Below are 23225 nucleotides of genomic sequence, written 5' to 3'. Positions count from 1 at the left end.
TTTCTTGGCGCTCTCCGCCCTCATACCACCATTCGTGCTCTCGAGGCTGCAGCCTCCTATGGAGCAGACAATGCCGCCGCCTCTGCCCATGGGCAGGAATGCACAGTGCAGCAGAGTGACTGTGGGATTGCTGCTGGCCTGGGGCAAAGACATTAGGAACAAACAGTGTAGACAAAATACGGCTTTGTTAAAGTCCCCAACCAGTTCATGCTTGCTATATCTGATCCTAGGCACGCTCCTGCAGTTCCAGACGCACTCGTGCAAGAATACCAAAACTAATAGAACATGCCCACCTCGCCCTTTAACCCCATAGAGGAATGCAGCGTTCTCTCATTCTAGAATATAACTCTAGTTTGCTTCTGAGAGCGCCTCCGGCTCAGCAGCGCTGCTGGGAGGGACGGGCGTTTCTTGTGAGAAAATCCGTACAATATGTTTTACCCCGTGACACTAAGAGGGCTCCCAAACACCCGAACAAGGCACGGAGCAGGTTAAAGTAAAGAGTTGAGTATTAAGCGACAAAGCTCTGCCCATGAGTTTGTCTGTGTGCCATCCATGGATGGATGGCACACAGAAAAACTCTTGGCTCCGCTGTGCGAAGGGCAAGGCTCAAGAGTTCCCTAGAGCTACTTACTGTATTAACCAAGCCATGACTAACTCCTTGGGAGGCACCATGGTCTTATTTGTTCTGTTTGTATTTGGTGACTTGTCCTGTATGCTAGATGGCCAAAACCTTGCAGCAACCAACCAAGAACCGCATTACCAGTATTGTACATTTGGAGTGCAAAGTATCAGATTACCATAAGCTTTCCTGCAAAGAGCCTCTTACCAAACATAGAACAAGCGCTCGCCATTCCCACTGTTTAGTTTTTGTTAGAAGGCGACCTCAGAGGAGCCCGGAGGGGGCCCTGACTGTCCTGAGACCCACCCTCAAAGTATCGTAGCCGGGCACTGGCGGGAGATTCCGCAGGGGAGGAATCTCGTACCTAGGATCGTACACTTGGCACCACACGACAAAGAGACACCACATCGAGGGTTCTTAGGATTCAAGCTTTATCAAATCGAAGTGGTAGGATCTTTATGATCAGTAAGGCAGATATTTACAAGCAGAGCGTGGGCTCACAGAGTCTTGGCGGGGGTAGGAGGTAGCGGGACAGTCTTTGGGGGGATCGGATCAAATGCAGGAGCGTACCAGGCGCACAGCTCACAATCCTTGAGCTGGGGGATACGCTTGTCGTCGTGGGGTCCGGCGGAACCAAAGAGAGTCAGGGGGAGCCGCGAGTCACTCAGCAGGCTCAAGCACCAGTTCGGAGGTCTTACGATCTTCAGGGAGCCGCGAGTCACTCAGCAGGGCTCAAGCACAAGTTCGGAGGTCTTACGTTCTTCGGGGAGCCGCGAGTCACTCAGCAGGGCTCAAGCACAAGTTCGGAGGTCTTACGATCTTCAGGGAGCCGCGAGTCACTCAGCAGGGCTCAAGCATAGGTTCGGAGGTCTTACGTTCTTCGGGGAGCCGCGAGTCACTCAGCAGGGCTCAGATGTTCCAAGGCGAATCTGCCGGACAGTCCCAGAGCACCCCTTGTTATAGGTCGACCCCTCTTTGATGTCCGGAGGTTGTGCAGGCAGGGGTCTTGTCACCTGGGGGTCGCTTGTCGAGGTTTCCTGCTATTGTCTTTTGATCCTTTCAGGGCCCGGTCGGGAGGAGTCCCAGACACCCAGCAGGCGTGGAGCCAGCCCTCAGGGAGGCCGGAAGGCCGATCGAAACCCATCGTCCCAGGGGAGTTCAGAGGTGCGATAGAAACTGCTCCTCCCTCTCTCATCCCCTGGAAGCGTGATGTCCTCCAGCCGGAGTGGCGCCTCTAGGCCCGGGTTGTGCTGGGGCCGGGCGGCCATCTTGGTGCACGAAGTGGGCACGCGTGCCCGGGGTGGCCGAAAGGAGAGAGGCCATGGACGGGGAGGCCCGGGCTGCGTGTGTGTGTTCTGGTGGGAAGGATCGGCTGGGCCGTGTGCTTGGGGTCCCTGGTACCAGGTTAGGTAGTGCGAGGACAGGAAGAGCCATGCTACGAGGCCGGGTCTAACACGCGTCCCCCCCAGCTGAAAGCCGGAGAGAACTACCCATCATCTTGGGGGGTTCTCTTCGCTGAGGCGGAAGAACCGGGAGAGGCCGTCCGCGTTGGCGTGGTCCGTACCAGGGCGATGTTCTACGGTGAAATCCATCCCCTGGAGGGAGATTGACCACCGCAGTAGCTTGGGGTTTTCTCCTCGCATCTGCATGAGCCATCGCAAGGGCCGATGGTCGGTTTGTACTTTGAAATGGGTGCCAAACAGGTAAGGGCGCAGCTTTTTGAGGGCCCAGACTACGGCAAATGCTTCGCGCTCAATGGTGCTCCACCTCTGTTCTCTGGGCAACAGCCGCCGGCTGAGGAAGGCGATGGGCTGGTCTAGGCCTTGGTCATTCACCTGGGACAGGACGGCCCCAATGCCATGCTCGGAGGCATCGGTCTGGACTACAAACTCCTTGGAGTAGTCGGGAGCCTGGAGGACGGGGGCCGTGCACATGGCCTTCTTTAGGGCATCGAACGCTTCCTGGCAGGCAGTCGTCCACTGCACCCTCTTGGGCTGTTTTTTTGATGTGAGTTCGGTGAGGGGGCCAACCAGGCTGCCATACCCCCGGATGAATCTTCGGTAGTAGCCAGTGAGGCCCAGGAAGGCTCGGACCTCCGTTTGGGTGGTGGGCGGTTCCCAGGCTAGGATGGCGTCGATCTTTGGCTGTAGAAGGGCGACCTGACCGCTCCCGACCTGGTGCCCCAGGTAGACTACTGATCCTTGCCCAATCTGGCACTTTCTGGCTTTTACTGTGAGGCCTGCCTGGCGCAGGGCGGTTAGCACTGTCCGGAGGTGCTGGAGGTGCTCACTCCATCCGGAACTGAAAACGGCGATGTCGTCTAGATAGGCCGCACTGAACTGTTCCATCCCGGCCAGGACCCTATTCACCATTCGCTGGAAGGTGGCCGGGGCATTTTTCATTCCGAAGGGCATTACGCGGAAGCGATAATGCCCATCTGGGGTGGAGAAGGCGGACCGCTCCTTGGCTTCCTCTGTGAGCGCAATCTGCCAGTATCCGCAGGTGAGGTCGAATGTGCTGAGGAATCGGGCCGCCCCGAGTCGGTCAATGAGCTCGTCGGCTCGGGGTATGGGGTGGGCATCGGCCCGGGTGACGTCATTGAGCCCCCGGTAGTCCACGCAGAATCGGAGCTCGGGGGCGACACCGGGGGCCGCTGCCTTCGGAACTAGGACCACGGGACTGGCCCAGGGACTATCGGAGGGCTCGATCACCCCCAGGGTCAACATCTTCGAGACTTCAGCTTGAATGCAGGACCGGACTCGCTCAGGGACTCAGTAGGCTCGGTGTCTCACTGGCGGGCTGTCCCCGGTGTCCATGTCATGGACACACCAGTCGGTGACTCGGGGGATCAGGGAGAAGAGGTCGGAGAATTGTCCTAGGAGCTGGCGACAGTCCGCTTGTTGCTGGTCAGTGAGGGATGGGGAGAGGTTCACTCCCTCTACAGAGCCATCCTTCTCCTTGACACACAGGAGGTCCGGGAGGGGATCGGACTCATCTTCGGCCCCGTCATCGGTGGCCAGCAGGAGGCTCAGTTCTGTCCGTACGAAGTGAGGCTTGAGGCGGTTCACGTGTAGGACCCGCAGGGGATCCCGGGGCGACTGGACGTCCACCAAGTACGTGACTGGACTCTTCCGCTCAATCACTTTGAAGGGCCCGGTCCACTTGTCCTGGAGGGCGCCAAGCTTCACGGGGGCCATGACCCATACCTGCTGGCCCGGCTGGAACTCGACCAGAGTGGCATTCTGGTCGTACCAGCGCTTCATTTCTTCTTGGCTGGCCTCCAGGTTGGCCTCGGCCAGCTTTCGGAACTTCCTGGTCTGGTTCCGGAGGGCCAGAACGTATTGGAACACATCTCGTGGGGAGGTCTGGGGTGCTGCCTCCCACCCTTCCTTAACCAAACTGAGGGGACCTCGGACGGGGTGCCCATATAGTAATTCAAACGGGCTGAACCCCAAGGACTTCTGTGGGACTTCCCGGTAAGCGAACAGGAGGCAGGGGAGCAGGACGTCCCACTTACGCCGGAGGGGTTCTTCTAGGCCGTGGATCATCCCCTTCAGAGTCCGGTTAAACCTTTCTACAAAGCCGTTCCCTTGGGGATGGTACGGGGTGGTGAACTTATAGGACACCCCACATTGTTGCCACAGGGAGGTCATGTATTTCGAGATAAAATTAGTGCCGCGATCGCTCACGACCTCGCGGGGAAAACCCACCCGGGAAAAGATCCCCATCAGGGCTCGGCCCACCACGGGAGCCGTGACGGTGCGTAGGGGGATCGCCTCAGGGTATCGGGTGGCGTGATCCACTAGGACCAGAATGAAACGGTGACCTTGGGAGGTGGGGGGATCCAGGGGCCCCACGATGTCGATTCCGACTCTTTCGAATGGGGTACTGACGACCGGGAAGGGTTGGAGGGGAGCCTTGCACTTCCCCCCACTCTTCCCACTAGCCTGGCACGTGGGACAGGACTTGCAGTGGGCTTCTACAGCTACTCTCATCCTAGGCCAGTAAAAGTGAGTCACGAGACGGCTGTAGGTTTTGTCTTGTCCCAGGTGGCCGGCGAGGGGGACGTCGTGGGCCAAGCCCAGGAGGAAGTCTCGGAAGCGTAGGGGTACCACCAGCACCCGGCCGGACCCTAGCTCCACCGACTTCTGCTCACTGTACAAGAGGTTATTCTCCCAATAAACTCGGTGTGTTCTGGTCTGGTCGCCTGCGGCTTGGCCCTCGGCCTGGTGCCGTAGTCCGACCAGGGAAGGACAGGTGGCTTGCTCCCGGCAGAACTCCTCCCGGGTGGGCCCGCCCTCGTGGCGCCACGGGGCCAATTCGGCCAGATCGCTTAATTCGGGGACCGGGGTGGTGTCGGAGGGTTCGTCGCTGGCGACTGACCCTCCCGATGGGGGGGCCAGAGGACCCTCGGCGGGGACTGCTCTGACTCCCTCGGTCGGGGGGTTCTCGACTTCCCCCAGGGGGGTGAGTCGGGCGGACATAGATCGGGTGGTGGCGCACACCCACTCGGGGAGTCCCATCATCTCTAGGGGGGCCTTGCGCTCGATGTACTTCCAGGGAGAACTCTCCAGGTCGTTCCCTAAGAGGCAGTCGACCGGCTGGGAGGTTCTTACGGCAACCCTCAGTTTACCTATCACCCCTCCCCACTCAAACGGCACCAGGGCTACCTGACACATACTCTCTCTATTATCTGCGGAAATTACGGGGCAAAAGACGTTGGGTAGGATCTGCTCCTCGGGGACTAAGTGCCTGAGGACACCGGTGATGCTGGCCCCGGTGTCTCGCAGGGCTTCTATCTGGTGGCCATTGATTTTGACGAGCTGCCCGTACTTCTTCGTGTTGGAGGGCAGGAGGCTACCAGGGACCATCTCTCTGTCTCCCAGGGACACTAGGGCCATAGCTGCGGGTTCCCACTCCCCGGTGTCCTCAACCTCCTCCCCCAGGGCTACGTTGGCTATCTGTCTAGCAGGGTTTGCAGCAGGGGGAACCTGGGGGGCCATGGGGCACTCCGGGTCATTGGCGTAGTGCCCGGGCCTTTGACAACGGAAACACGTGATGGTTACCCGGTGCCCCCGTCTCCCGGGGGGTCTGGAGACTGGCGGGGGGGGCGCCGGGAAAGGTGGAGGTTGGGCCTTCGGGGGACTCGACTGGGACTCTCTCTGCCCTCCCTGGTTCCCTCCCCCTCTCTGGCGGGGTGGTCCCTGACTGGCTCGGGTGTATTCTCCTACACTGCTCCGGGGGACCCGGGTGTTGGTCCAGCGGTCTGCTTCCACAGCCAGCTTCCGGGGATCGGTGAGTTTGCTGTCGAGCAGATGCTGGCGTAGTTCCACAAAGCAGTTCGCCGCCAGGTGTTCCCACAACATGAGGTCGGTGAGTTCCTCGAGGGTGGTGACCTTGCTGCCCTTGATCCACCCATCGAAGGCCCGACTGAAAAAGTTTACATACTCCACCCAGGTGGTGCCCGGGATCTTCCTGCAGTCCCGGAATCGCTGACGGTACATCTCTGGGGTGAGGCCGTACCTAGTGAGGAGAGCCTCTTTCATGTGGCTGTAGGAGGTCTGCAGGGAGAGGGGTAGGTCGAGCAGGGTGTCCCTTCCTTCGCTCAGAAACCGTCCCCACAGCCCTGCCCCCCAGTCCTTCTGCGGGACCCGATGAGAGGTCATGGCGACCTCGTAGGCCCTGAACCATTGTTGAATGTCATAATTTTTATAATAATCTTTGACCACGTCCTTGGGGATGTGGACCTTCTGTTCCGCCGTGGAGGTCGCCTCTCGGTCCCTTCCTCGTTTCTGGCTTTGAGCTCGATCTCCTTCAAGCTGCGTTCGTGCTCTAGTTGAAGCTTCCTTCCTTCGTGCTCCCGTTGGAGCTTCTTCTCCTCCAATTCGCCTTGTACGCGCATTTGTTCTACTGCTAGCTTCTTTTCTGCTAATTTCAATTCGCCTTCGATTTTGAGTTTGGCTAACTCGAGTTCGTGATTGCGACTTCTCTCTCTGTCTGCGAGCTCTTCCGGGGAAAGGCCCCCGTCTGGCACGAAGCCTCGCACCTGATTGCTGCTGCTTTCGCCTTGGGTGGGTTCTGCTTCGTCGTGTCGCTCCCCCATGCCTTCTGGGCGGGAGGCCCCGGCATCCACCCAAGCTTTCAGTGCTTTCTGCAAATCTTCTTTGGTGTTGAGACCGGTGGTAGCGATTTTAAGTTCCTTGCAGAACTGCTTCAGTTCTTTGTGCGTGTATTCTTCTAGTTGTTCCACCTGGAACACCCTGTTGGTGTTGGTTTCTGCGGGGCTCATTGCGCTTCCTTCTGCCATCTTTGTCGGTAGTGTCAGTCGTTCACGGTACGATCTCTAGGTGATGGGCCCGAATCCCACCGCTGCCACCAATGTTAGAAGGCGACCTCAGAGGAGCCCGGAGGGGGCCCTGACTGTCCTGAGACCCACCCTCAAAGTATCGTAGCCGGGCACTGGCGGGAGATTCCGCAGGGGAGGAATCTCGTACCTAGGATCATACACTTGGCACCACACGACAAAGAGACACCACACCGAGGGTTCTTAGGATTCAAGCTTTATCAAATCGAAGTGGTAGGATCTTTATGATCAGTAAGGCAGATATTTACAAGCAGAGCGTGGGCTCACAGAGTCTTGGCGGGGGTAGGAGGTAGCGGGACAGTCTTTGGGGGGATCGGATCAAATGCAGGAGCGTACCCGGCGCACAGCTCACAATCCTCGAGCTGGGGGATACGCTTGTCGTCGTGGGGACCGGCGGAACCAAAGAGAGTCAGGGGGAGCCGCGAGTCACTCAGCAGGCTCAAGCACCAGTTCGGAGGTCTTACGATCTTCAGGGAGCCGCGAGTCACTCAGCGGGGCTCAAGCACAAGTTCGGAGGTCTTACGTTCTTCGGGGAGCCGCGAGTCACTCAGCAGGGCTCAAGCACAAGTTCGGAGGTCTTACGATCTTCAGGGAGCCGCGAGTCACTCAGCAGAGCTCAAGCATAGGTTCGGAGGTCTTACGTTCTTCGGGGAGCCGCGAGTCACTCAGCAGGGCTCAGATGTTCCAAGGCGAATCTGCTGGACAGTCCCAGAGCACCCCTTGTTATAGGTCGACCCCTCTTTGATGTCCGGAGGTTGTGCAGGCAGGGGTCTTGTCACCTGGGGGTCGCTTGTCGAGGTTTCCTGCTATTGTCTTTTGATCCTTTCAGGGCCGGGTCGGGAGGAGTCCCAGACACCCAGCAGGCGTGGAGCCAGCCCTCAGGGAGGCCTTAGGGCCGATCGAAACCCATCGTCCCAGGGGAGTTCAGAGGTGCGATAGAAACTGCTCCTCCCTCTCTCATCCCCTGGAAGCGTGATGTCCTCCAGCCGGAGTGGCGCCTCTAGGCCCGGGTTGTGCTGGGGCCGGGCGGCCATCTTGGTGCACGAAGTGGGCACGCGTGCCCGGGGTGGCCAAAAGGAGAGAGGCCATGGACGGGGAGGCCCGGGCTGCGTGTGTGTGTTCTGGTGGGAAGGATCGGCTGGGCCGTGTGCTTGGGGTCCCTGGTACCACGTTAGGTAGTGCGAGGACAGGAAGAGCCATGCTACGAGGCCGGGTCTAACAGTTTTGCATCACGCTTTCACTTTAAAGTGAAAGCGAGATGCAAAAATAAACACGCGGCGCCATGTCTCCTTTTTTGTCCGGCCCAATCAGAGAGCCGGACTGGCGCGTGTAAGGCAGCGGCGTGACGAAGCTTCTGATAAGAAACTTCGTCAAGACAGCCGTAATACAGGCGAGCCAGTCCGGGTGGGCCTGATCAAAAAGCCAAAGGGAGGCAAACCGAAAACCCTCTTTTTCAATGGGAAGCCAGCATTTAACATAAACACTGACGCTACCCAATGAAAATGAGGGGCGGGGTTTCGAGTCCCCTTCTTGAAACTGACTTCATGACTATAGCTCTTGCAGGCGAGGAGCGCATGCGCCCTCCAATGCAAGGCGAGACCTAAAAATGGAGGTGCTGCATCTAAAGGCAATCATTAAAGTATTTAGGTGTAGAAGATTGCTTTTGTCCCTTCCTTTGGGGTTGCGTTATATGTTGCGGTAGTTTTAGCTCTGTTATCCTTAAAAATCTATATTTCTTTTGTTTGAGATCGGTTCAATGAGATTTTGTCACCGAAGGGTTGCGATTGTGGTGTTTCTGAGTTTGAACACTATGGATTGCGGAATTCTGCTTGAATCCTTTGTAAAAAACCAATCTCTCTCCCCTTGGAAGGAAATGTATTGCCTCTTAATTTGCTTAGCCATAGTGACATAGTCAAACCTGAAAATGCCAGAAGGAGCTAGGTGTGCTGTTATGCGTTTTTAAAGCTATGTGTTTTATTACTGCTATGTTAAAAAATGCACTGTCTGATTCCAAACCCTAAAACAAGATTATTCAAAGTATGCTTGTGTATGAAAGTAACCAACTTTGGGGAATTTTAGTTGCAGGTGATTATCTTTTTCATCACATTCAGTATTATCAACTCCTTTCCATTGTTTTCTTTCTTATGTCTTTTCACACTATTCGTATTTGAATATATAGTAGCACTCAATCGAACTGTTGTATGTGGAGTCATAATATAGGCAAAATTGCTTGAATTTTGACCAAAAAATACTGTTTATAAAATATAAATTATAAGAGCAAATATCTGCAAAACACTTGTTCTTTTCTTTAGTGAACCTTCATATTGAGTGTTATATTTACTAGGCTTTCCTGTTTGATGGTTGTGAAATAAAAAATAATCTTAAAGAAAATTAAAACCATAGACACATCATGGGGTTTAGCATTGATTTTTTTGTTGGAGTTCCAGATTTCTTGTATTTAATCTAGCAGATTAGCTGTAACAATTGCTTTATCCCCCATTGGCCCATGCCTCTACAGTAATTTTAGTTTCATGTTGACCATATACTTTGTGCTTGCTGATACTTATGGAGAAATTAGACTTGCACTGCACCAACACGGCTTCTATGTAACAGACAGTTCCTACTGTGCCACGTTTCTGGAGCAATGTATGCCCTCTGGACACTTCAGTTTCTGTCCCCTTTATATAATCTCAGCTTGTCAATGTTCTTCAGATACCTTAGCTGTTTTTTGTTATTTTTATGGGCCATTTTGACTCATAAGGTTACTCCATCCCTACTTACCTCCTTTGAACTTTAGTCTCTCCAGATACTGTTTTCTAACTTCCATTTTTACCTCCGCAGGAACAGTTTTTTTAAACAAAATTGATACATAGTGTGCCTAATATATATTCCTGTTTGTTTGACTTGTGGATTTTGTCAATGCTTCTACCAGGGCTCCCATGTCACACGATGGCCTGGTTACTACATTCTACAGTGGAAGTTCCATAGTATGCCTGCTTGCGCTACCACCAACCTACCACGAGTGGATGATGTTCTGGCCTCACTTCAAGTTTCATCCCACAAGTGCAAAGTCATGTACTACACAGAAGTCATTGGATCAGAAGATTTCAGGTAGAGAGAGTGGTGTACGTTTTTCCTGTGGTTGCTCCATGTTTCTTACTTTGAGTTATAGGCTTATTAGCAAAGGTTGGCACTGAACCTAGGACCACCATGCTATAGTGTGATTTTTACATTTTAAATGACAACCCTCCTGACTTTACTAGGTCGTACTTTCATGGAGTATTCGCGTGTCTTGGGCGACACTTGCTAACTGTTAATGCATGAGAAAACTAAACTGCTGCATATGGCTACTTCGGATGATCATATTGTGTTGGCACAGAAGAGTAATGCCCATTCTACTGCATTTTGAGGGTTTCTGGCATATACATCTAATCGCAGATACCTCCCCTTGTGAATCATCCGAGCCACTGTACTGGAGCCAGAGACTGGCAATCAGTCTTGACCCTGTGCCCCATGGGAACAGTCCAGCCTGAACAGCCAGGCCAGGTCCTCCCTGGACTGGAAACAAGCATCCTAAGACTGGTTTCGGGGTTTCACCCCTCTTCAGCCAGGATAGCTTGACTCCAGTGGCATGGAGAGCACGGGACCCACGTCTGGGCATACCCGTCCCACTCGGGGTGACAAATGCAAAAACAACAATTGATGGACAGAATGGAGAACAATGTCATACATTCATCCCCCATGACTGGGGGTGAATGTTTTGATTTGTTCTGCATTCCGTCCATCAATTGTGTGTCTTTTGCATATGCAGATGTTGGTCACACCAAGCATGAGTCAAAGTTGGGCAACAAATTCTCCATGACACACACAAAGATCTTGAGGGTGAGGGGAGGCCAAGCTGTCTGTGACGGAACCTAAGAAGACAGGCTGGTCACACTTGAAGCCCTGGAGGCATTTGCAGTCCTGGTCTCCTTCTCCATCGTCAGCTAAGTGTAAGGCAAATAAGAGAAGCAAGTCAGGGTGAAAACACAAGAATTCCAAACAGGGTTCACCCTCTTCCCCATAGCTCCTCCTCTGGATAGAGGTGATGCAGTCCGCTCTCCAAAGGCCTGTGTCATCAAGCTTGGACTTGCTCCTGGTGAAGTAGCACCCAAATTTCCCAGGCCATCATCTATGCCACATTAAATTGAGGCCTCTAGGTATGCTGTGCTGCTGTTTTGTGTGTTTGCTGTTTCTCTGGAGCAGGTTAATGCCCTATGAATCAGATGGGGCCTCCAAATCTGGCTCTGCCGGCAGGTACTTATCTTTACCTCGACCGCTTGCCTCAGATCTGCCACTTATTCCTAGATGAGTGCCAGCCCCAGCTAAAATGGCACTGTCATTCGGCTCCACACTGATTCCAATGTCTGATATGAAGCTGACTTTGGAGCCTTCCCGGTCTAAGTTTCAGTACGAGATTACTAAAATTCAGCCTACGGTTACGAAGGACCCCCTAACAATTGCTGTGTCACAATGCTCGTATTACAGGACACTGGAGGGTATTTTTGACTCTGACACCAGTCAAGACTTCAGGCAAGTTCCTTGGAATCAGGAATCCTATGATCAGTTTTTTGCCTATTATGCAGACGATGGACTATATTTTGGACTCAGCATGCTAGTCGCCTTGACACCTCACTTGCAAATGGCAAAAGCTCTTTCTTGAGAATACCCAGAGAGAAGAGTGTATATTTTGCAGTGACGTTTGCAGGCCTGTGGAGGGTAAACGGCGTTTACTTAGCAGGCGTTACTTCGCATGCCGTTACTACGCGGACGTTAGTACGCACGCGTTGTTACTTAGAAAACCTTTACTACGCAAGTCGGAACATCGACTTGCGTTAGGGGGGGGAAGGTGTTGGATTTAAAATCCAACACCTTCCCTAGTGTCCGCATAGACTGGAGTTGGAATAGTAAATTATACTATTCCAACATCCAGCACCCCCTACTGTAATTCGTTGTTCCGAATTGCGTAGGAAAGGAATGCGAACTAATAACGCGGTCGTACTAACGACCGCGTAGTAATGGCATGCGTACTAAACGCATGCGAAGTAACGTCATATATTCCTGTGGAGGTCTACATCTTAAAGGCAATCCTGATGGTTTGCTTGCAATGATAATGTTAAGGAAATCTTTTTATTTTACAGCATGGTCCTTCCACTTCTGCCTCCTAGCTGCTGTTTAGAGACTCAGCTGGTTATGTGTTGGCATCTTGGTCCAAGTCTTGTCCTATTCCTCCATTGAGTTGCCTGATTACTCATCGGCACGCTCCTTGGAACCCATCCTTTCTGACACAACATCCCACTCTGGAAAGTCTGCCGATTCAGTCTTCTGCTAGCAGGGTCAACTTAAATGCATTTTCTTCAGCTACCACAATATGCAGTCAAGTGAATTGATGGTGGCGCTGTTTTTTTCTGCTTGATTGGCTCTTCATCTGTTGGATGCTTTAAGCCTTTTAGGTCGCTATACTAATGCCTTGTGGAGTATGGCGAGTGAGATTTTGCCCGCTCTCCTAGAAGTCTTCAGAAGTTTTTTCACACAAATAGTGTAGGATGACCAGAATGCAGCCACGTACGTTTTAAGGGTTGGCTTGACAACACAAACTGTTGCCAGTGCTATAGGCACCAGTGTGGTTGTGCAGCAGCATGCCTGGATGTGGACAGCCAGGTGTTCCAGGGATGTTCAGGCCTGTCTGATGGACATGCCCTTTGATGGAACAAGGCTGTTTGAGGATAAGGCAAATTCTGTACTGGAGCACTTCAAAGACAGCATAGTGACTTATTGCAATTTAGTACGGCCTTGCCTACTAGCATGTCCAACATTCTGCCTAAACCATTCCCGATACAGTGAGAGAAGTCCTTTTCAGCAACAAGAACATCATTCCTCAGGCGGCGGGCATTGCCTAACCCTTTAATTCTATCTGATCGTCACTTGAGGCTTGTGTGCGTTTTGAGTTTCCTGTTAACCGTGCCATTACTTCGGACTGATACTCTTGAGGTTGAATTATCTAGTTCCTTGTGTTTACTTAATCTTTGGCCCTCTAAGGCCTTTCTGTGGGCACTGTTAAAGGTTACCGTTCAGCCTTTCTGTGTTTTCCAGATAAGCCTTCTTTGTTCTTCCAAAGGTGCTGTCACCCTTACATGTGAGGCAGTGTATCATGCTTCCTGTCTTTTTCCTCTGCTGTGTCCCTGTAGAGAGGCTGCATTGATTGATCCCCAATGGTCCTTAGGTTTCTGTATTGATAGGACAAGGAAACAATCAGTTTTTCATTGGGTTTGCCAGGACAAAGAAAGAGAAGCTAGTCCGAAAATGGGCATTGCTGATTTTTGTCATCCGTGTATCAAGGTGTGCTATGTTGTGGCCAAGGAGCCTCTTAAGGGCGTCCAGTCTCATTTCAGCAGAGCCAAGGCCGTTACTGCTGCCCCAACTGGAAGTGTTTGTGTGTAAGACATCTGTCAGACTGCTACATGAGAATTTGTCCACACTTTTTTTTTTCCAAGTATTATTGCCTTGATTCTGAGGTCTACCGAGAGGGTATGTTTGCCTCCTTGGTTCTGTAGGACTTCCTCAAGCAAAGGCAACTCCTCAGACTCTTCACCTATTTGGTAAGTATTGCTTTGGTATTGGTTCATAAGTTGAGGACTCTGTGGTTAGAAGTATCCATAAAACGAACAAGTTACTTGCCATTGGTAACGCTCTTTCTGGTAGATACTCGAACTGCAGATTACTCTTTTCTCCGTTCTGTGATGGGGATTTTTTATGTAAATGGTCCCAAGTTTGATTTAGCACACTGTCAGTATTCAGTTGTCATTGGCTCTGTATCTGAGGTCTACAAAAAACAGTGGTGGCAAACTGATGTCACCAAGCATGGTTGGCTGCTAAATGTGGAACAGTGTTTATCCAGTATTGGGGTACCTTTCATAGATTCACATGCTCGAATCATTCCCCATCGTGAATCCCATCTTGACGACGGGGAATGATTCAAGCATGTGAATCAATGAAAAATACCAATGCTGGATAACCGTAGTTACAAATAAGTAACTTTTTTTCTTATCCAGTATTGGGGTATCTTTCATAGAGTCACATGCTTGAATCATTCCCAGTCGTTGAGATGGGAGTCCCATCTTGACGACGGGGAATGATTCAAGCATGCAAATCTATGAAAGATTCCAATACTGGATAACCGTAGTTACAGGTAAGTAACTTATTTTCTTTCACATCCAGAACCGTTCTGGCATCTGATGGCACACAGGGGTTTTTATAAGTTTCCAGATCCAATCTGGTGCCTAAGAGGATTTTCAGGGTGAGAAATCCACGGTTAGATTATCAACCAGAAGCATTTGTGAAGGTATCTTGTTTGTTTTGCCCTTTCCCCATAGTTTTGGGCACAAACTGTTTTTTCGCTCTGATCAGTGAAAATATTATGCTGCTTTTGATTGGTTAAATAAGATGCCTTTGCTGCCCCACTCCATTATGAGGGCGGGGCGACCTTGCTGTGCTATTGTGTGGTGGGTGTGAGCTATCCAAATAATGAGGGAACCCTGCTCTTCTGCATTGTCAGACTGGTAACCTCTCTGGCTCATCATACGTTATGGACCTGCTTGTGTGGCCCTGCCTTAAAATAGAGTAAGGTGCTGCTGCTGTACTTGTATACTGTACCTCAGTGTTCTAACTCCCTTTTTTAGAGATGGCTTTGCTTGCCGAGGTGCATTGCTTCTGTAGCATTTTCCTCCACCGCATTAGAAGTAGAAGAGATTGCAGTTTCTGAATGCTGCCCACCTGGATGTTTGAATGGTGGCCTTTATATTGTAATGCTTAAATGGCAGGAGACCTTGATCTTTGCATTTCGAAAAATGAAATTTCGTTCACCCTGTGTGCTTTTGAAAAGTAAAACATTCACCCCACTTCATGGTGGGGGGTCATAATAGTGGACCTCCATAGTGCCTTCTTGAAATAGTGCGTTTAAGAACTAATTACTTGCACATGAATATTTGTCCTCCTGTGTCTATGGGCTCAAACAACCCTACTTCTAAATCTTGTTCAAAGTCTGAAGAGAAGTTCTCTTTCTGGTTGACTGGAGTTTAACCACGAGTAGGTGAGAAAGATAAACTTATCTTCCCGAGATTTCTGCATGGAATAAAACATCTGCACAAGGAACAAATTATGCAAATATTGATACATTGCAGGATTCCTGCAAGTGTTGCAATAAAAGGTCTGTACTATATAAGTGTTCCCTTCAATTGTTCTCTCCTTCTCTTCCTGTAGGGGGTCTATGACCAGCTTGGAGTCCAGCCACAGTGGATTCTCACAGCTTAGCGCCGCCACCACCTCCTCCAGCCAGTCTCACTCCAGTTCCATGATATCCAGGTAGTGCCAGCCAAGCCTCCGGTAAACAAAAACCATAGAAACATGGACGTGATGGCGAGTCTGTTCTTTCTTCATCTGCGGACTACAGAGCAGCCCAGCTTTCATTCCCACTGATGCTGTAGTGCCTGTCGTTCCCGTTGATAGAAGCTTTAAACTTATTTTCATTTCATTTTCTCCATGTCTAACTGAACACTTCTTATTAACGCATTAGCCTTACCAACTAACGTTGTACCCCTCTTACGACCATTATACGAAAACCTTTCAGAATTATACAAAAAGCTTTTCACAAGATATATATGTAATGATATGTGTTTGTATATACATACACACATATATGTATCTATATATATATATATGCACTTGTAGTGTGTGTGTGTGTGTGTGTGTGTGTATATATATATATATATATATATATATATATATATATATATATATATATAATAAACTATGTTACTAATATCTGAACGTGCTGGTTACAGAAGCTGTAGAAAATAATTGTTATTGATATATTCATGCATGCCTCCTGGAGTGTTACTTTTTACGTTTAAATGTGAATGATAATGTACTTGCACTGCCAGATCATTGCCTTTTGTTTTCTTAGTTTAGTCTCTTCTACTCATGTGTTGAAAACACCACAACATGTTTTTGGGGAGCGTATAGAGGGGGGAAATTTGGGAGGGGAGGCGATCTTGTTTTAGCAAATGAATATAATTGCACTGTCTTCTTTTCTCCACGTCTCGTGTAATTTTTTTTTTGAGCGGTCTTCGTATTAATTTTTCCATCTTCCGTTAATCTGTCTTACATCCCCTTCTCCATTGATTTGTCTGTATCCTCAAGGCTTAAGTGTCTAGTACGTCCCCGTGTGTTTGAGTTCACATGTTTATTTAAACCCATCATCTTGGCATGCATATTTTAACTGCATGTTTAGACCTCCTCTGGCCCTGACCAATGTATAAATATATTTTCTTTTTGTGTGTCTTTTGTTCTTACAGAGAGCCCCTTCACTTATCTGAGCACGGGCTCTCACTCGCCACGCCCAGTCCTGACCTCAAGGCCTGTCCGGATGGGGTCCTCAGGTTTTCTCAATCCCCTTCCTTCTGGGGCCATCACTTTTCCACTCTGTACACCCTCCGCCCGCCACAGTTCCTTCGGTGGCCACCGTCTTGGCGCTTGTCTTCTGTCCGGGAGGGAGTGGCGACGATGGAGATTGATGCTAGCACCACCACGTGACTCGGGACCGCTTCCACTTCCTCTTCCCTGCCAGAGTGCCCCACGCGCGAGCTGGATCCGCAGCGGGGCCCGAGTTCGGCAGGCGCGAGGGAGCAGGAAGCTTGCAGCAGACTACCCCTTAATTTCCTCTCCAGAGGGCTGCCTCCAGGGCCAACAGTGACTCGAAAAACCTAAATAACTTGTCTCTCGAAACTTGAAACAATTGCAGGCTTTAACATTTTTAGCAGAGTGCTGATAGCCTCTCCCTCTAAGTATGCAGGAATTAACATTTTCAAGCCAGACCGCTTCCAGCAGCCACAGACTAAACCTGGTATTCCGGCATATGTTCAAAACTTTATCCACAGGTCAGAGACCCTCACGCTATTCGAACCCAACCCACGTGAACATTTCTATTATCTTTGCTAAAGCTGTTCAGGCTCTTCCTAGCAAACTTAATACACTCGATGAACATTGTTGTCAGCACGCTCTCCCAACCTCAGCTCACCCCAATTAGGGTCGGCCAGTACTACTGACTAGTTCCCAGTGGAATCATTTGAGAGCTGCTATGTGTGTGTTTCCTACTTTTCTTTCTAATTAGTCATCTTGCAAAGCACTTAAGTGTTCATCTAGCTTGGCCTCGGATTTGTGGTATCCTAATAGTGTTGATATTTCTCTTAACTGGGGTGAAAGGTGGGCTTTCACAATGAAGTAACTCAGCATTATGTTCCTTTAAAGACAGAAAGCGCATCACAAATCAGTGAATGGAATCATATGTTGACAGCGGAGGCAGTCCTGTCTCTTATGTCGCATGATATTTAACTGTAGTCTTTCCACATGCTGAGTTTCTCTCCTTCGAAACAATGACTTCCTTAATGCTAAAGACAAATGTCCGTCTGCACCTATTCGTCCTATGGCTACCATTCTCAAGTGCAGAACTTAAGCGTGTTGTTTTGGTGAGAAGATGCTGCTATTTTCAGTGTTATGAAGGCATTGAACACTGTGGTCACTGGCCTTGGTGATGCTATGTTGTAATGGAACTTTGTTAGTTACTCCACACACTAATTCTGTTACCCTCTGTCCACAATTGCTGTGCCTAGGCTGTTGTTAATGGGATTAACTAAACTGGGTAATTTCATGAAAAGTTTCCAGGATGTTTTAGGAAAACCTGGCAGCAATTACATTTGTGTTTGTATGTAATCGGCAGGATATTAGTCATAAAATACGTTTATATCACAGATTGGTTTGTTTCCAGCGATATCCATGGACTCGATCTAACTATAATTCTTGTAGCACTAAAAGAAAGATTTCCTTCTTCTCCTACAGTCTCTCTTGCGGTGTCATCAGCCGTCCGTGGCATTAGCCAGTTGGATTGATTTGTGTTTTAAAGACAAAAATCATTCATTCTCGTCATTGTTTTTTTTCAGCTTTTAGTTTTGAGAAGCGTACCTTAGCCACCACCCTTTCGAGTGATATCAATTTAAGACTCTAAGGGTTAGGAAATGTGCTTTTGTTAAAAATATGTCATATGGTAGTTTATAATTTATTTGTTTGTGTGTTGCATGACTGAATGGTGCTAAATAGGTTAATGGGGGTACATGCTTAGCCAGATATTGAGGTTTTAGACCTGTAAAGAGAATTGGTATATTGGAAACTTAAAACAGGATCAGAGTAGAGCATATACAGAGGCTTTGACCCAGGAGTGCACAACTTTCTATTGAAAGGCCTTTTCCTTGTCAGCTTCTCTCATGGAACTCTTACGTTTTTTGAAGGCTGGTGTTAGTTTAGTTTTTACTCTGTCCAAAAAGACTGCTTTCCTTCCCCGTGATTAGCATGTGTTGATTTGTTAACTCCCTGTGCTCTCTGTCACGATCACCGAAGTACAGTGCCCCTTGCAACAACAAAAATATAATTCATCCAGTCAATTTCCAACTGCACTCCCATCTAGCAGCATTTTTCTGCTGCAGATTGAAGGCTCCCTGATCCACGTCTGCTTTTAGATAAAGTTTGTGTGGAGGTCAAATCTGATGAATAACATCATAGTGGCAGGTGGGAAGAGGCGTATGCAGGGCATCTAGAGAAGAAATACAGTTGGCTTCACTAGTGGGAGCAGTCGTCCATTTCTATTATTTAGAAACAGTTATTGGGACCTTCAGCTATTCTGGCAGAGAATCATTTGCTTCGTGTCTGTCCATGCTTTACATAGACCAACAGATAAGCTTGCACCTTGTACAGCATGAAGGCTAGACGGTGACCACATATGTGGTTACACAACCTCAGCTTTGTCCTTTATTTTAGTAACAAGTACTGCCCCTCTTTGCAAAGCAAATTAAGATTACATCTTCTGTGTCTGGGTTCGATTAATGCACTATATTGAGCCATTGCAAAGCTAGACAAAATTAATGTTAAAATTCGTCTGGCACAAAGTGGAAGTTGTCACTTCAAAGCATACGCTACAATTGTCTACCTTGTCCTTGCCCATAGCTTAGGCTTCCAGTCGTGATTTTCAAGTAGCCATAATTCCCACAGTTGAAAATTCAGAAGATTAACTTGCTTGTGACGAGGAAAGTGACTTTAATACAATCGTGGTGAACGGTCCTTTCTGACTTAGTTTGAAATGTTACTGTTGAGTGCCCTGAAGCTTGTTCCAAGTGATGTACAACCTTTATCACGCCACATTAGTGATGGCTGCTGGCTGCGTACATCTGTGCATACGTTTTTAGTCTGTCTGGCCATCCTGTTTTTCCCTTCTAGTTGTGCGTGTGATTGAGTGTATATTCTTCACCTCCTATATGTGATTAGTATCTCTTTTCTTGTATATGTGCCCACCCTGCTTTAGTGTGCCGATTCTTTTTTTTGTTTTTTTGCATCTTGGGGATCTGTTTCACCTGTTCATGATTCATCTATGTATGATTGTGTGTGTTTGTGAGGGAATTCATTCTCTGAGGCACATACTTATCCATACAGAACAGCTTTGAGTCATTGGAACCCCTGTGGCTAATTGCTGAACTGCTACATTCAGTCTTGGGTCAAAATAGCCAAATCCTCTCCTGATTCACTCTGCCCAAACTGGCAATATATTGTCAGTAGTTTTGGTACCATCGTGTATGTAAATAGGCATGCCAAAGTTATCTGAGATAACCAAGGATGTGTGCTTGCGTGTTTCACCATTTCTAAAAATAAATAACTGGTCTAGCAGAAAGAGCCCATTTTGTGGCTGAAAAAGCAGGGACGTTGCCCTGTCCCTGTTTCCTAGGTTTGCTCTACCTTCAGGATGTAGGACTGCATAATAGACCTTTTTCCTGGCACCCTCTGTGAGTGGTGTCCATGTTGTCTACTCTACACACTGTTCTCTGTGCCATATGATAGCTTTTGCATGGCTCTGCACACCATTAGCTAGTCCTTCACATGGATAGTCTTTCCTCGGCATAACGCTTGAGATTACCTGTACTGTCAGACTACCATTTCAAACTGGATTGTGGTGAACTTCTTTGAGCCAAAGACATAGCTGCTCATCTATGAACAGGCCATCCGATTTTAATTGCCTAATATACCACCGTCTATCATCTCATCCATTTCTTCACTTTTTGCATATCTGGTGGGTGCTTCAGGTTATTTTCTACAGAGCTTTATATACTCTGTTGTGATCATTATAATTTTTTATGTATCACCAGGGTTCCAGAATTGAGCACACGTCTTAATGAAAGCTCAGACGATAAATATGAATATGCTGTGCATGAACTATTTAAGATGCTGACATACCGCAAATAGTTCACCAAGCAGCTCAGATTTTAACCTGATTTTTAGTCTTAAACTGGCAGGGCTTCTCTTAGCTGTTCTGGAGGCAATAAAGAGTGTGCACGTGCCCTGGCCTTAGGGTTGAAGTTGGGGATTGTCCTGCAAACATCGAACTATCTGGTACTTTTTTACTTCAGTTGGTTAAGATTAGTTACGTGTTAGAAAAAAGATGACTTTGTGAACGACAACCACATGTTACAAATAGCCAAGAAAAATATATATAGCTGCAAGTTTGAGAGATCCTCAGTTTTGTGTTCCACTCTGGGCTATGAAGGAGCACAGTTGGTAATACATATAGTGCAGATCAGGACATTTGTGTGGGTAGAGTCTTTCCCTGAAAGGACTTTGGGTTGTTCTGTAACTTGGTGGTAAGGCCAGATCCGTACGAGTTCTTCCTCTCTACCGTGAGTACATCTATACTGGAAAGGCAGAGTTGATTTCCTGTGACATGGCGTTTCATTTCATCCAGGCAGAAACTTTACTCACCTTTAAAAGCATCCTGAAACCTGCCCAGGTGATAAGTCTGCACCCAAATTCCTGTAGTGAGGAGGCAGTGTTGACTGTTACTTCTGTCTTGAGTCCATCATCCTAAGAAGAATGACCAAATTCACCATCATGGCATTTATGAATCATGTCCTGCCCTATCCTCCGGGTGCACATCGACTAGGTGACTAACTAATCGCGGCTTTTCCGCTCCTCTGTAGGGCTGGCTCGCGCCTTGCAGTAAATATTGAAACGAGGCTACTAATAGTTCCTGTTTTCTTGTTTTGCTGTGTGTGTGGTGGCTTAACATTAGATTTTAATAGCCCTTAAAAAAAAGTCTGCTTTCTTCTCTGGGCAGCATAGCTTTTTTTTTTTTTTTTTGAGTGTGGGGCATGCAGTGGCAAAATCAGAATGATATTAAGCGTTCGGTTTATGGTACTGCTACTGCTTATCAATAAAGTTAGCGCTGTTGGGTGGTACTCACTTTGCATGTTTAGTACTACTTCGGCCTTCGTCAGTGGGTGGTATGTTTAGCATGAGTAGTGTTTCCCTCTGTAGTGCCTCGCATAAATACTTGAATGTGGGGCTTACCGTTAGGGACAGACCTGTCAAGTCGAGGTTTTTCTGTCTTGATAAGATGAGTTCTAAGGAGTGAGTCAGGATGTTGGCCGAATTCACAGCGGGACAATCGCGGAAATGAGGCAGTATGTGCTTTGACCTGCCATCATGGAAACGCCAGCCACATTCATCCCCGCAAGGCTCTCTTTCCACCGACATGACAGAATTCATTTTCAGTCGTCTAACCTTAAGGGCTTTTACCAAATCACACAGCTCTGTTTTTTATTATAAAATAGTTTTCAGCACTTTGATAGTTGTGTCGTGCATTTGAAACCATTTTCCCTTTAATGAAGCAAAGGCGGAGGCAATGCATGCGTCCTAGTTTTTGGTGTCAGGGGGAGGCTCACAGAAAGTGTGCGTTAAGAGGACGCCATGGCGGCCTTTCACCATAACCCTCCTGCTGTCGAGGAAGATTCTGACAGCAGGGCCTTTTCAGTTGCTATTTATTTATATTTTGCGTAATTCTTTAATGTTGCTAAATATTCTTACGGGCATTGCTTGCTCTTTCTGCTCAGAGTTTTCAAACTATGGCATGTTTCCAAAGATTGGACTCCCTAAATAAGAGTATTGTGAATCATTATTGACTGAGCTCTTATATTTTTTTAAACTACATTAAAAAAAAATTTCATTTGCCTGGTCCTGAGCAATAAGCAACTTCATAGAATTTTGAAGCACAGAAGAGCACAAATTAAATTTGTTTTATAGACTGACAACCTTTGCACATTCTCAGCTATATTGTGATGCATACAGAAATGCCTCAGTGCTACACTTTTTGCACCCAATAAGAGCAACTTGAGCATATGTTGCAAAACGGGATACACTGTGGATGGCATCACCGCTGTACTTTCTCTACCTTTTGGCTGTTATGAACATTCCTCTGTTTGGCAGGACTACTGTGACGCCTTTAGAGTACAGCCCCCCCTTCACTGATTTCTCTGCATTTCTTGCTTTTAATTATGTGTAACTCTTTTCTTCTGTATTTCATCCATCACATATCAGACTCTGTAAATGTTTTGTAAACCTATTACCTCATTCTTAGTAACAAAATGAAATTTAAGTCTATAAAAGATTTTTCTATTAACAATAATAAACATTAAAACTATTTAAGAACATCGGAGGACTGTGTTTTTTTTAATCAGTACTTTGTTGCCATATATAACCAGAATTTTCTTCTTTTAAATTGCAGAAAAATGTTAGTAATGCTCTTCTAGTGAGTGTCAGAGCTAAGAGAATTTATAGTCACTCTGTCCAAACCTGTTGCTGCCAGGGCTGAAGTGGCTAGAGATTGTTCCAAAGAACTGACCTATAATGAAGGAGAGAGCTGATCTAAACTTCCTCAAAAGGCTTAGAGAGGATTTGTTTTTAAATGTCAGACATTTTATTTTAGTTTACAGCACAGTTCGTAAAATATTAATATATATATATGCTCAAATTACATTGGATCACCAGAATTTTTTTTTTATAGATTTGCATACTATTTATAATTTTCCTGTCAAGCAGGGAATCCTTGATTTTGTAATAAAAAAAGGGGTGTATTTTAAAAGAACCTTACAAAGACTAATTTCTACATTAATTTGAGCTAACTTTCTCCCACACACACACACACACACACTGATAGTAATCCTACATACAAGCACCATCTTTGGTTTGAATATTTACTTCACACGTAGTACATGAAATAGACTAACTTCATCCTCTATTCATCACTTTACCTATGGTCTTTGGACTACAGTGCTG

General features: G+C 48.1%; 1 protein-coding gene across 3 annotated transcripts in view; it reads left to right on the top strand.

Moving 5' to 3' along the window:
* The window catches only part of SEC14L1 (SEC14 like lipid binding 1), a 360792-nt gene extending 338189 nt beyond the window's left edge, over window positions 1-22603 (top strand). For all 3 annotated transcript variants that reach the window (XM_085616893.1, XM_085616894.1, XM_085616895.1), the window contains 3 exons: window positions 9916-10094; window positions 15282-15383; window positions 16376-22603. In XM_085616893.1, coding sequence (XP_085473019.1) covers window positions 9916-10094; window positions 15282-15383; window positions 16376-16613 — 519 coding nt within the window. In that variant the 3' untranslated portion in view covers window positions 16614-22603. The remainder of the gene's footprint in view (window positions 1-9915; window positions 10095-15281; window positions 15384-16375) is intronic.
* The last annotated feature ends 622 nt before the right edge of the window (window positions 22604-23225 follow it).

Source organism: Triturus cristatus, chromosome 7 (assembly GCF_964204655.1).
Source record: "Triturus cristatus chromosome 7, aTriCri1.1, whole genome shotgun sequence".
Taxonomy (NCBI): Eukaryota; Metazoa; Chordata; class Amphibia; order Caudata; family Salamandridae; genus Triturus; species Triturus cristatus.
The sequence above is the reverse complement of the archived record's forward strand: the minus strand, read 5'-3'. Positions and strand labels throughout refer to the sequence as shown.